Source organism: Danio rerio, chromosome 18 (genome assembly GCF_049306965.1).
Source record: "Danio rerio strain Tuebingen ecotype United States chromosome 18, GRCz12tu, whole genome shotgun sequence".
NCBI lineage: Eukaryota > Metazoa > Chordata > Actinopteri > Cypriniformes > Danionidae > Danio > Danio rerio.
Window position 1 is genome coordinate 24,795,153 of NC_133193.1, and position 15,312 is coordinate 24,810,464.

General features: G+C 34.8%; 1 protein-coding gene across 2 annotated transcripts in view; it reads left to right on the forward strand.

Annotated features, from left to right (window-relative positions):
- The window catches only part of mctp2a (multiple C2 domains, transmembrane 2a), a 92,750-nt gene that overhangs the window by 38,348 nt on the left and 39,090 nt on the right, over positions 1 to 15,312 (forward strand). For both annotated transcript variants that reach the window (XM_073930329.1, XM_685778.11), the window contains 8 exons: positions 1,385 to 1,515; positions 5,760 to 5,946; positions 6,058 to 6,151; positions 6,254 to 6,356; positions 6,437 to 6,539; positions 6,612 to 6,713; positions 9,616 to 9,690; positions 10,151 to 10,270. In XM_073930329.1, coding sequence (XP_073786430.1) covers positions 1,385 to 1,515; positions 5,760 to 5,946; positions 6,058 to 6,151; positions 6,254 to 6,356; positions 6,437 to 6,539; positions 6,612 to 6,713; positions 9,616 to 9,690; positions 10,151 to 10,270 — 915 coding nt within the window. The remainder of the gene's footprint in view (positions 1 to 1,384; positions 1,516 to 5,759; positions 5,947 to 6,057; positions 6,152 to 6,253; positions 6,357 to 6,436; positions 6,540 to 6,611; positions 6,714 to 9,615; positions 9,691 to 10,150; positions 10,271 to 15,312) is intronic.

Below are 15,312 nucleotides of genomic sequence, written 5' to 3' on the forward strand. Positions count from 1 at the left end.
ATAAAAATGTCAGATAGAACCTTAAAATTCTAAGTTGACGATTTATTTACAGAAGATGCAATATATGCACTGTTTAAAACATTATTTACAGGATATGCTACTGGTGTTATATTTAGAAAAGATGCTGCTTTTTTCTGCTTTTAATAAGAAAAACATATATAAAAATAATTTATAGAAATAGAATAATTTAAGAAAATAGTGACTTGGTTTTGGGCAATGTGTGTTTTAATTTCAGTTGTTCTACGTTAATGTTCAGTAAATAATCTTAGATAATAGATTAGTAGATAGTAGATAGTGTGTTTTTGCTTCAATTTTTTTTTTTAAATCAAGCACTGCACCCTTCATTCAGAAATCTCTCACTTGTAATATGTGAGCATATTTACTGTCCAAAAATGGTCCATGAACTATGAGGGCAAAAAAATTCATAAATAAAATAAACAATCATTAATTGTAATTGTGTTAAAATGTTCAACTAATCGAGATTTTTTTTTTTTTTTTTTTTGCCCAAATCGGGCTGCCCTATTAAGGAGTAAATAGTGAGTAAGTTTTCATTTTTGGGTGAAATATCTAACATTTTTTTCTGTAGATGAAATTTGTCTTTATTTGTTATTGAACATGTCAATATGATTATTTGTCATTCAAAAAAGGTTTTACTTAAAGGTCATTAGTGTTTACGTCAGTGGAAAAAATGTTGACCACAAAAAAACGGCAAAAAGATGAAGTTAACACTGTTCGGCTTTCTTATTTCCCCCTGCTCATTACATCATCACAGCTTGCCTCATCTTTTTCTTTGTTTCGAAACCTCTGTGCTCTCTGTTTCTCTCAAAAGCTCATTAAACCTTTCCCTCCTCCCATACTTTCTTAGTAGTTCACATACCTCGCTTTAGATATTACCTTGATTTCTCCTCCCCCTCTTTGGGATGGCTTCTCCCAGGCTTCAGTGCGTTGGTGACAGAAGAGGCTACTCATTAGATCGGCCGTGTCTGGCAGGGCGTCTCTCCTGATGCCTCTGTTACTGCGTCTCATTCGGCTCATTTGCATACCCAGAATGCCTTGCTCATCTACCATGCACCCCCCCTACTTCTTCAGTTGTTCCAACCAACTAGTCTTGTATTCTCATGTCATCTTTTTTCATTGGGCCCCCTGGCTCTGTTTGGGCATGTTTGCTTGTTGAACAAAACTAGTTCTAATTGGATGCTGTCAGAGTTTATAATCCCGGCGAGGAGAGAGGATGTGTTTTCCGAAAGACGGCTGCCCCTCCTCCACCACATGTCTTATTGAATAAGGCTTAATACACCTGTCATGTTAGCTGTCTGTGTTTTGTGAGTGCCTTAAAAAACCGACACTGCTTCCTCTGTCTCTCTCTTTCCTGCTTGTCTATCAGAGTCTGTGTATTAAGGCAAACCCGCAGTGGAGGGAGTCCTTCGACTTTAACCAGTTCCAGGATGCGCAGGAAAATCTGGTGGTGGAAGTTTGCTGCAAGAGGGGCAGGAAGTCAGAGGAGTGCTGGGGAGTGTAAGTTGGATCAAAAGTTAAGAAGTTTGCAGGGGAGAGTGTGGGGTAAGCTGTGGGGAGAGTGTGGGGTAAGCTGTGGCAGGTTTGCTTTTGTTGTTTTCTTGGCATCAGGAAAGGTGTTAAAGGAATTAAAGTGCCCAAATATACTGCATTTCAGGATATCTGCTGTCAAATAAAATTGAAGGAATATGACATCTCAAATAAAAAAATATTCAGGAGCACAACTTTTGGAGTATGTTGTGACATCCTAAAGATCAACTATTGGGCAGTTTGAAAATCCAAACAGGTCAACAGTACTTTTTTTGGTGACTCGTCATAATAACTACACACTATGGATTATTTATTAAGCATTAGCAAGTAGTTTAATCTTTATCTGTTAGCCGTTAACTCTAGACTAATAGAGGTTAGTAGGCAGTTTATAACATACAGCTACAAGTGTTCTATTCTAGACATAAGCACCTATATAATGTGTTTAATGATTGTATTTTCATACTTTGTTAATTATGTTTTTTTTCCATTACTAATTTAAAAATTGCATCATTTACAAACCAGATATTTAAGAGGAGTTGATGGTTTTTAAACATTATTTAGAATGAGTTAGTAAATGATTAATAAACTAATCAAATGGGCATTTATTTCTCTTATTATTCAGGCATTTATTAATAGTTAATTTGTATGTTAATAAATGCTTTATTATCTCAACTTCATCCAGTTTTGAGACCTAATCTAAAGCGAGCACTATTTATGCTTTATAAATTACTTATAAATGACAATTAAAGGCTCAGATATATTCAAAACATGAAAAAAGAACATAAACGACTTTATTCATTTATATTCCTTTGAAGATACACACATGAAACTGTATGAAATGAAAAATAAATCTTTGCAATCTTAACTAAAAGAAAATTACTGTGCCGTTAAAACATCGCTAAATAATAATGAAATTTTGCACCATATTATATTGTTAAATATTATATTGTTGTTGTTTTATTCAATTTTATGTTATATTTTGACACTTGTTATTCCGCAATGTTCAAGCTTTATAGTAATTTCATTTATTTGGAATTTATAAAGTATAAATAGTTCTCATTTCAAATTGTAAAAAATGCAGGGTTCCACACAGTTCATTCATGTTGTCCTAACACAAATGAAGTTACCTTGACACTTTTAACAAATTTTGAAGAAAGTTTGAACATAAAAAAATTAAGTTGTCGAAATGACATCTCAAGACTTGTTGATTCATCTCATTTTAATAAAGTAGTTTGAACAAGCAAAACAAAATATTTTTTGAGTGTAGATTAAGTAACAAAACTGGATGAAGTTGAGTTAAAGCACTTATTATATATTAGTATATACCTGAATAATAAATGTAGAATGAAGTAGTTTGTTAATCATTTACTAACTCATTCTAAATTATCTTAAATCAAACAACTAATCTTAAATACAAATGGCCTGTAAATGATGCGATACTTAATTTAGTCATGAACCAGTAACAAAATATAAAAGTACAATCATTAAGAACATTTTAAATGTGCTTGTAAGTGAAGAAGCATTTGAGCATTTCTCAGCACCATAGCCAAGTAGTTAGGGTTTTCACATATGGTGCAGTAGCATGTCAGGGCGTCCTGAGTTCAAATCTCGGCTCAAAGACATTTCCCCACCCTACCCCCCTCTCTCTCTACAACTTCCCTTCCTGTCTCAATGCTGTCCTCTAATAAAGGCAAAAAGGCCAAAAATAAATCGGAAATATATATATATATATATATATATATATATATATATATATATATATATATATATATATATATATATATATATATATATATATATATTTATAGCATTTATATCTAAAGTTATAAATGCAGACTGCTTACTAACATCTACTAGAGTTAATGTTTAAAAGATAATGAATTCACTATTTGCTAATGCTTAGTAGTTAAATTCATGCTGAGTTAAATTTATAGTGTGTAGTTATTATAAAGTTTGACAGTTTTTTTAATTGTTTGTTCTTGGAAATCATTTTAATGTTTACTAAAGGCAGGCATGGTCCAAATTTTCAGAAGATCATGTGTCCACTTTTATGTCACAAAAATCATTTGTACAGAGTGATAAATGAAACCCTTTTATGATTCACTTTTAAAATTCCAAGCCAAAAACATGGACAGACCCCCCGACTCTCTCTCTCTTTATTTCCCTCTCAAAACAGCTACTGATATGTGTGGTAAATGTTCTTAAAACATATAGTACAGGTTCTTTTTCAGCAATGGGAAATCAGTATGCCTAGTCACCCCATGGGTGTGAATTATGAAGGCAATCCACTGTAAACTATCATCTCTGATGACTATTGCTGTTCAACAGGTTTATCCTCCTGATTGGTTAACTTCAGGCACATTTAACCTCACAAACCTTATGAATCAAAGCCACCAACACCCACAATATTTGACACGTTTAAAAAGCATCAGAGGCTTGTAAGCTGTTGTAAAAAATAAATAAATAAATAAAAAATATATAAAAATTTTGTAAGTTCCTCTCACATAATTCAAGCTATGATCATGACCAGCAACGATTTCCACACCACCTCTACTGATGGGGAAAAAAGATATACACTACCGGTCAAAGGTTTGGGGTCAGTAGGATTTTTAAATGTAATAAAATAAGCTTCTCCTGCTCACCAAAGCTGTATTTATTTAATCAAAAATACAGTACAATTTGTAAACATGTGAAATATGATTGCACTATAAAATAACGGTTTAAAAGTAGTTCACCATTTAGTTTAATCAATTATTCCAGTGATTTTTAAAAGATAACTTTTCAGCTTCATTACTTTAGTCTTCAGAGTCCCATGATCCTTCACAAATCACTCTAATATTAATTATTATAATGATTATTATCATTATTAATAATTTTATGATTTTTCAAAAACAATACCCTTTGGGTAAAGTTACTACCCTTTTACTACCCACTACCCTGTTCATGTTTTTTTTGCCACATTAACTTCTATTATAACTACATTTTTATTTATTGCAAAGCCATGACGCCATATAATCATTTGTTCTTGATTGTAGTTCTCCCTGTTGATCATCATTTACAGTGCTAAAATTTTTTTAGTTCTGGAGTATTGTGTGCATGTGTGTGTGTGTGTGTGTGTGAGTGTGTGTGTTTGTGTGTGTGTGTGACAGAAATACCTTAGCACATTTATCTTAATATTCAATCAATTATTTTCTTTTTGGCTTAGTCTCTTTATTAATCAGGGGTTGCCACAACGGAATGAACTGTCAACTTTTGCAGAATATGTTTTATGCATCAGATGCCCTTCCAGCTGCAACCCATCACTGGGAAACATCCATACACACTCATTCAAACACATACACTACTGAAAATTTAGCTTACCCAATTTACTTATAGCACATGTCTTTGGACTGTGGGGGAAACTGGAGCACCTGGAGGACACCCACGCAAACACGGGGAGAACAAGCAAACTCCACACAGAAACGCCAACTGACCCAGCTGGGTCTCGAATCAGCGACCTTCTTGCTGAGGCGATTGTGCTACCAACTACACCACCGTGCTGCCCATTTACTGTATCTTATTATGTTTGAAAAAATAAAAGAATGAGCACCTCAGCTCCCAGAACATAGTAAACATAATTTGCTGTTTTAATCCATAGAATTCCATATTAAAGGGTTAATGGTGCCAACTGATTATCAACAGTAAAAATCTAAATTTTTACCTTCTCCCAACACGAAAAACCACCAACATTCCTGAACGCATCACTATTTGATGCCATGGCTTAGCAATAAAAAAATGTGGTTATAATGGGGCAAAAACAGCCACGAACAGGGTATTAGAGAGTAAATTTGCCCAGAGCATTTTCTCAAAATATGTCTCAAAATAAGGTTTGTCACCAAAATCATTTCATTTGCTAATTAACAAAGAGAGTATGATAAAAAAATAAAAATTAAAAAAAAGTGGTGGTGGAGTAAAGAAAGCATTATATAAGTGTCCCCATTTAATCTATTGAAACATGTCAGTATATTTGTAATATGAAATAAAAGGCAAATCTTTCTATTACTATTAGCAACACTGCTTACTTACTGTTTAAGTGATAACAAGACTTACCTCAATATCTCCCAAAACAACTTCTCTTCATAATACAAACTCAAACTGTGCTCTTTGAAAACATCTACATATTGTATTCCTACTGTGTCCATTGAAGAAATAACAATCAGTTCTTCTCTTTTCAGACTAGATATTGACCTGAGCAGACTTCCTGTCAATCAGAGACAGTTATATACTTATGAGCTGGACCCACAGAAGGGAAAACTGCGGTTTTTGGTCACCCTGACCCCATGTTCAGGTGCGTCCATCTCAGACATCCAGTCTGCTCCACTGGATAACCCTAACACCTTCGAGAAGATGCGTGAGCAATATGTGAGTTACATTGTGTTACATATTTATTTATTTATTTGTACATTTTGTGTGCTCCTGTTTTTTTTATTTTGTTTTTTAATGTCTAATACAAGACAACATTTATATTTACAGAGACCGATGAACATTCTTGGAGACTTTAAAAATGTCGGCTTTCTTCAAGTCAAGTTAATAAGAGCCACAGATCTTCCATCAACAGATATAAGTGGTACTTCTTTTTATGAAATATAGAATGTATTGTACATTCAGTCAATGTTTTGTAAGTAGAACCTATAACTAAGTCATAATGATGTCAAAATATCTTTGTCAGGTAAAAGTGACCCTTTTTGTACCCTTGAGCTGGGTAACAGCAAACTGCAAACTCACACCATATGTAAAACACTGAATCCTGAATGGAGAACAGCCCTGACTTTGTGAGTTGTTCTGATGTTGTAGATATTTCAGTGTATCTTATGCAAGTATTGTTATTCCATTGATTGGGATATGTGTTCAGCCCCATTAGGGACATCCATGACGTTTTGGTGCTCACAGTCTATCATGAAGATGGAGATAAAGCTCCAGACTTCCTGGGAAAAGTTGCCATTCCTTTGTTGACTGTAAGTACATTCAAAGAAGCTTTTTAGTTTTAATGCCAGTATTAATTTACAATTTCTCTGCTTTGCCTTTAGATTTCTAATGGCCAACAAATAACCAGAATGTTGAAGACTAATAATTTATCAAGGGCAAACAAAGGCAGTATCACACTTGAGCTGAAAGTCCTCTACAACCCTGTAAGTGCTTCAAATAAAAGAAATCCCATCATTCCTTAATAATATGAACAATATCTGGCATATTGAGAGTAGGGATGCATCGATATGGATGTTTTGGCCGATATCGATAACTGATTACTGATTTGGAGGTCGATAACCGATAAATACACGCCGATAAATAGAATTATTTCAAGATTGTTTTACAGTAAACAACTGATTTTATTTTAAAAACTTCATAAAAGTTTAAGAAACAAGTAAAATAAATACGTTTTAAATAATGAAAATAAAAGAACTAACAACTGAAACAGCTCAAATGTTGTTGAATAAAACCTGTTACAGTAATATACAAATGTTCAAATATGTAATTTCCAAAAAAAAAAAAACATTTTCAGAGGTGTTTTGACAGTTTAGAGCACCGTACAAGCGAAAAGCTAAATACAAATATTACAATGTGGCCTAAACTCATCCCATTTAGCATTTTAGATTCTTTTAAACACATGTAAGTGCTGCTTGTCAATCTGACAACACTTATATGTTCAGTCTTGCTGTCAATTGCGGGTAAAATGATCGATGAAAGTTTATGATAAACCGCTATGCACGTGAAGCAGAGTCAGATTTGTCATCAAAGTAATATTTGATACAACACCTAAACATTAAGCACAGAGGACTTAATGACAGACACAGTGCATAACATTAGTGATTTATTTATAAACTAATTTCGAGAGGATCACATGCTTATGATTGTTCTCAGCTGGTCCTGCATCGGCTCATGATTGATTCTGCAATTCTCCTAACTTACTATAAATAACCAGAGTTTTCTTATCTCAATATCTTCTTTTTGAAAAATTCCCTCCTACCCACCCCTATTCCCCCTCCTTTTTCTACAGATATATGTCTCATGTGTCTGTGTTATTTTGTTTTTGTGGAGTTTCAGTGCATTTTAGTGACATGTTTCTTAAAACAGTTTGTCGAGAGACAATAGAAGGAATGCTTACACTGTTTATTTTCCGTATTTTGCAAAAGCACACACTTTTGCTGTCATTGTGAATGTACACAAAAAAGTAGACACCTAACAGATTCGATTGATGTTTTGCTTTCCTCTGTACGTTCAAAACTGAAAGTGTAATTTAAGTTTTTTTCGGCGTTATCAGAAGATGTCTCAAACTGTCGAAATCCATCTTTGCGACACAAACTCAAACAGTCTGTTCTAAGTAAAAAATCGAATATTTTCCCAGAATCCTTTGTCCCGTAAATGATGGAGGATTAACATAATGTGTATTTTTTAGAGCACTGTCTGTTTGGTCCCGTCCTTCACACGTGTGGTGTTACCGCGTAGTCTTACGGTTCGGTTTGGTTACGATTATCATGCCATCGATTCGGTTCAATTCGGTGAATTGAGGATGCTTAACAAACACAGTTTTATATTTTCTTAACAACAAAACAACTCTTGTATTAAAATGTATGATAATATTTAAATTTATATACTATTTGTAATACAAATTTGTCTTTGAATACAAACAGTCAGATGTATAAACTTTACCTTTAAACAACACAAGCATTTATAACAAATAAACACATATAAATATCCGGCCTGCTTTCTGAGCCTTGTCTACCAAGTTCTTACACCCATGCGATCACTGCTGATCCATGATAAGAGAAATCTCTGCTGACATGCGCTCAAGTCTGTATCCAGAAGTATCGCTGTAACAGCCGAGAGAAGAGGAAACATCATGCCAGCACGTCAAGTGGGCCACAGTGAGAGAGAGAAATAGTTTACTTTCATTCTCTCAATTACAGTGAAATAGGGGCTTCTGCTGTAAGTGTCAGTAAAGACTGTTCAGCAAAAACACGCAGTGAAATTGTGCACAGTTTCTGCGTTTTTAAGTAGTTGGAGCATTGTAAATAATCGTGCTCGCCTCCCTCGCCATAGTAAACAACAGCGACATAGCGTATATGAGATGAATGACGTCAGTACATAATAACCAGTTATGATTATACTGAACCAATAACGAATTGTCCGCTTCTGCATTGCAGTGCACCGGAGAAACAATTAATTTTGACACCCCAATTAACTAGATATTTAAACAAGGTTATGATCAGGGCCTGACGGAATTTGTGGATGCTTTTTTGCTATTTCTGCGGAGAATTTTAGTAAAAATATGCGGATTTCTGCTGAATTATTTTGGGAGTATCATAACTTAAACCTTAATATGTGAAATAAAAAGTAATACCTTTTTAACTTTTATTTATTGTTTAAACTGCAAATCTAATTAGATTCACTTTAATTGGTAAACAAAGCAAGTCTCTCATATAAAAGTTCTACTGAAAGACAGAAAATATTACTTTACAAACTGTATTGTACATAAATCAGATGAACTTTTTCACATTAGTCAATAATATAACTGAAATTAATTTAAAAACTGAATAAAAATGAATTTACACACATTTACACAAGTAAATAAACAGAATTAATGATGGCCAAAAAATCTGCGGAATTCTGCAGAAAACTTCTGTGTGCGCAGATTCCGTTTGGGCCTATTTATGATCTATTCTGTACAGTGGAGTTTGTTGTTTGATGTTCTGAAGCACAACGTATTTATTTCAATTCCAAGGAGAGCATGCTGCGGCTGACCGCAGAACGAATTGAGGTGAGCCGTGGTAAAAAAAACGCACATTTTAAATAGCTGTTAATATCTTTAAGCGGTTGTCGAGCCCTGAGGGTTAAAAATAGCATTTATCAACCGATACGATATGGCCGCTGATATATCGTGCATCCCTGATTGAGAGCATTTTGCAGCAAAAGAATCATTGAAAATTTATTTAAATAAATGTTAAGCTATGCTGTATCTGAGCTCTTAAAAGCTGTCAAGTCTTTATGTGCCGTAAGTTTAGTCTTTTTTTTTATTATTTTTTTTTATTCCAGATCAAAGCAGGAATCAAAACCTTCCAGCCAAAAGAAACCATGTTTGCGGAGGACAATCCCAAGTTTAACAAAAAGGTGCTTTATCAACAATTACAGCATGATTTGCTGCCATATTTTCTACTCTTAAGGCACCATTTTGTTTAGAACTGTTATGCAATTGCTAGCTTTTACATTTTTTTTTGTTTGGCTTTTATTTATCTGCTTATTTAAAATGTGTTAGTTTATAGTGTATTGATGACAAAATTTGCAGTTTAACAACAAGGTGCTTTATCAACAATTACAGAATTATTTGCTAGAATATTTTTGAATTTCTCTTAATATTCAGTTTGTTGTTGGCACCTTTAGAAACTCATTACGTTCAGTTTTTCCTCCAGTGCTGCCTGAAGCTCTTTAGACACCAAAGATGACTTGACTTATTAATATTTATCACCAATGAACCTCCAGTTTAAAAGCCTCTTTACACCTGAGTGAATGTCATGTTGTGAGCATTACGTCCTCGGGCACATCTTGCTAACTACTGCTTTGTCCCCATTAGCTTTTAGCACGTAATATCTATCGAGTGAGGAAGATCAGCATGGCCATTCTCTATACGCTGCAGTATATTAAAAGCTGCTTCCACTGGGAGAACACGCAGAGGAGTATTACAGCCTTCCTGGTAAGACTTCATACCACTGTTTACAAGATTTCAACTCTGTGGCCCTTTTAGTAACCTGAGGTCAGCGAACGCATCTGTGTAATCCCTCTTTGAAGAAAACGCTCTGCTCTTTAATAGCAACTTTTCACAAGACGGAAAACAGACTGTGCTCATTTGGCCCTGCCCTGTCAGGGTGCAAATAGAAAGTGTTGAGAATCAATGATTTCTTCTTTTATCTGTAGGTTTTTTTAAATAACTAGCTGTTATTGAACACCCACCACAGCTTAATCCACAAAAAGAGATATTTTTACATTTATTCTGGGATTTCTTAAATCAAGTGAGTTACCGTAATTATGGTGATGTACTGTATTTGGAGTCGTGACACCATGATCCTGTGGATGAGTGTCTGTCAGGCTAGTTTTTGCTGTGTATTCCACACATTGGCTGTAACTGTGCTCTTGTCATTGACAGTTTGACCAGTTCTGCTTGTGGAATTGGTGGTGTTGTGTGAATTGAAAATATGCCTAATGAAAACCATGTTCATTTTTCAAAAACTCCCCCATTTATTGGAAAGAAGTTTTTACACTCACATTCAGTAATTGTTGACTTTTAAATCAGGCTTTTCACTGACACTTGTTCTAGCTGTTTGTTATATGTAGTTTAGGGGTTAATGTGTTCTTTAGACTTGTTGAACTTCTTTGTTTCATAGATTGGAGTATAATTTTGCTTAAGCCATGCCATGAATGATACTGGTAAACCATTTATTACTAATTAAAGGTTTATAAATTAGAAAAAGGAGAAAAACAGAGGTCATATAGTATTAGCTCTGGTTCTGTTTGAGGGATACTGTATGGGTTGAAGTCATTTAAGATTCTAATAATATCCTGCCAATTAAAAATTGGCAAAAAAAAGTGTTTAAAAAGTGTGGTGAAGCAAAAATGAACTGTAATCTGCTTGTTACATAACTGTTACAAGGTTTTGGACAAAGTTTTCAGAGTTTTTGAACACAAAAAGGGTGTGTTTGGCACAATTATTGTTTGGCCAATGTTTTATAGGGGAATGAACTACACTATGGCCCTGTTTTCACTAATACGTTTTAGTATACGTTTTTCTATGGTTATGCCATTTGTCCACACTATGCCGGAGTTTTCAAGCACGAAAACGGAGCATTTTGAAAATGCTGGAGAGGCCGTTTTCCTTGACGGTAGGGTTGTGAAGATGAGGAAATTTCCCCACCGGTTAATCGATATGTGAAAACATCGGTAATACCGGTATCATCGTGGGGGTGGGGGTTTCCTCTTTTCCTCTTTTTTTATGCTTTTAAATAGCTTATAAATGTGCGTGTATAATACTTTCAGTTTTGCGAGAATTGCCAGCACGCGCTGCATAAGAGCACGATACACACTACACAGCATACACTGGCAAGATTAAGTGCTGAACTCCACAGGACTAGTTTTATTTGTTTTGTTATTTGCGTGTTGTTTCTTTTTTAAAATACCTTTTATTTGGGAAATCTCTTAAGTTAGTATTGGCAACAATAGATTATGGTAACATAATACCCCTTAGAGATATTGGAGTTCAATAACATGGTGCACAGTAAGAATATTGACCAACACCGCCCTGTACACACACTGCATGGACTACAGCTCTGGTGTGTTATGAATTGCATGTTTTAAATTACAGCGAGACATGCTACATTTAGTTTTTATTGTAAAATATAAATTTTTACCCAGTACATAAAAAAATGTAATGAATTTTTTATTTTGGTTTTCATTTTATTTAAATTATTATAATTATTAGGCGACACAACTTCTACATAACATTGGCTCTGATTGCGTTTTTACAGATATCCAACGAAACTTTTTGGCTCAAAGACATTTATGACTGTTAATTTCAGTACTGTATTTTGATAGATTTTGCAAAGGCTTCAGCTATTCCACCTGTCAGCTTGTGCCAGTCTCAGTTTTGCGACTTGACTTGTGTGGCGTTCGTATTAATGTCTGGAAGAGAGATGAGATACCTGTAAGACCTCAGATTTGATATGTAGCCGCACATCACAGTTACTTTACTGCAATTTTTAAAAAATATTGGCTCATCTAAATTAACTTTTCATTTGATTAATAGCGAAATATTGCCAACTTTCGGTTTTGGATGAGAGCGGCTTCAGTGATAAAATATGCGCACACACACATACATACACACACACACACACAGAATACACTCTTGTCGGCCTATTCATTATTGCTTTTTTAACATTAATGGCCCCTTTTCACTGAGTGGCACGGTATTGGTACGCTTTTATGGCCCTTTCCACATTCAATAAGTGTACCGAACCAAATCATACAGTACCTTGCCACTTTTTCGGCAACCTTTCGAAAGGGTACCAAAAACGAGAAAGGGTATCAAAAGGTGGAGCTACATGCGTAGCCGAACACTGATTTGTTACAGAGATGCGTCATGAGCTTGTGGAGCTAGACAGAATGTTTACAAAGGACTCGCCATGTTCTAATACACAGCCGAGAGATTACATGGATATACTATATGCATATAATAACGAGCCATGGATGACGCAAGCTCAAACAAACCTTGTCGTCTTGATGAACAGACACAAAGCCAAGAACAACAAAATCTGCCGTATCCTGTTGTTGCTTTACAAGCCCGTCTAAAAGTGCGAGCGGTATTCGCTTTTTTCCGGGAGCTAGCGATCGCGTCTATATTTGATATAACGAGCTTATTGAGCTGATGATAATAATGTGTGCGTGATTATTGAAGTGTCTCAGTCATCTGATCCATTCAGAAAGAAAAGGACAAGCGCGAGAGTGAAGCGCAGAAAAAGAAGAACATGAACAAACTGCCATGTTTATCTTTGCCTTTTGGACTATTATGCACTGGGAATGACAGAATTACTCTCTAACAAGCTTACATGTGCTGGTGAAGATTACAGACACAGATGAGAGGTTTGAACTGATTGTGGGCTATATTGCGTGTGTATTTGAACTCAAATAAGTACTAAATGTATGATGTGTGTAGTTTTTTTGTAATTAATAATATATCGGAGACTGTAAGGGGCTGTATGTGTTCATATATGTTGAATTTATATATTTATTTTACATACTTACAGATGTTACATTGTCATTGATCTGCAGTTATAATCAAATAATGTTCATAGAAAAGTTAGTAATAAACATTTATAAACATGTATTTATGTGTATAAAGCATATGTTTTGTAAGAAGTGCTTCTCATATGATATGTAAATGACCCGTACAGCTTTACTGTAGACATTTATTTGAGCATGACGTCGACTTAAACTTTATGTTGTACACCACGCCCACCAAAAGGGTACCCTTTGTGGTGGAAACGCAAGCCTGATAAAGGTGACCCATACCGACCCGAACCGTACCGTACCAGTCATGAGAAACGAGCCCAAAACTCATAAAAATCAAGTGCAAAGAAGAAGAGCTGAACTTCGGGAAAAGTGATCACTGTGGTCGCGATGGTTGTTTTGTTTCTCTGCTGTTGGCTTATTAATGGCGCGGCATTGCTAAATCATTTCAATGGCTATTGATCTTATCTACCCGCGACCCAACCATAGTTAAACATCAAGTAGGTGTGTTGAAGATGCGTGTATAAATTAGTCGTGTTTCCTCCAGATGCTGCCACCTTTGTCAGGCAAAGTTTGCAGATTGCCTCATTAAAGTTTTCAGGTTTTTTTTTTTTTGCATTTGATTTGAACCCAAAATTTTGCCAAACAAACGCTTTTGCACTGCGTTTTGACACTAAATCGTCCCCCATTCTCTTTCTGTAAATTCGACTCCTCTCGTTCTACTCACGTGATAAATGGGATATGACGCATTGTAGCTATGGTCAGATTTTAATTATAGTGCAGGCTCTTAAGTAAATTATTTATAATTATATTTTCCATTTAATTCAAATAAATATTTAACAAAAAAACTAATTCTTAAAAAAAAAAAAAAACATGTGAGGACGGTGTCACGGTGGAAAAGTGATGTCCCGGCGTCTTAAAACCGGGAACACCGTCAACATCGTCTATCGTGGCCAGCCTACTTGACGGTGGTAGATCCACAACTCTCATATAAGTAGATATGCTGCAGCGCATGCCAGACTGTGTGTGTTTGGTCACATGATGTGCGTTTTCAGTGGTATTGTGTAGACGGAGACTGATCTTAGTGCAAGCTCTTTGGGCACCATTTTGTTTGGAACAAACTACTTCTGTGCCATATTGCCATTTTGTTTACGCCATATATGAAGTTTAAATTTGGATGTTTTTAAATCATTTAAGTAAAATGCAAAGTGAATGATTTGCTAAATTTCATCTAATGTATGAATATATGAATATAATAATGTATGAAATTGAATATAAAATGCACTTCTTGAAGGGGCCTCTATTCATGCATGAAATCCATATGACGCCAGTCATAGTAAAAAGTCCCCAAAAAAAAAAAAAAAATCACAATTTTTGTTTCTTCTATTGAACAGCATTAGAAACTGGATGGCATTGTATTGAAACTGTAAATGAAAAAAGCTTTATTTTATTATTATATATATATTTTTTTTTACAGAAAGAAACCATGAGTAAATTTCCAGTTTTTAGGTTAATTATCATTTTAAGGTTAGCTCTTCAATGGTTCATTATTAGTTTTACCTTCACAGTTTAGAAGGGCTGCTGGATTTTGGGGAAAATCATAATTACGATAATAATTGTAATCACGGTAATTTAAAATTATTATCAGTGGGCCATATGTCCAAAAACTTTTAGATAGTTTTGCGCATATATCCCATTGGTATAGTTATAGCCACACAAACTGTAAATGTTTGTTAAGTGTTGCATTTTTCGCTGGAGGAAATAGTTGTGCTGATGAGGTGAACGCAGAGAAAACCCGACTGCTCCTCCATGACATTGGAATACAGGTGATACAAGGTTGTCTATATCAAGGATCTGCAAATATGCAGATATTATAACTATTTATCGATAAACACACACACCTCGTTTTCTCGCTGTACACGGCTGTGGTTTGCTGATCAAATGAAAAACAAAAGACGG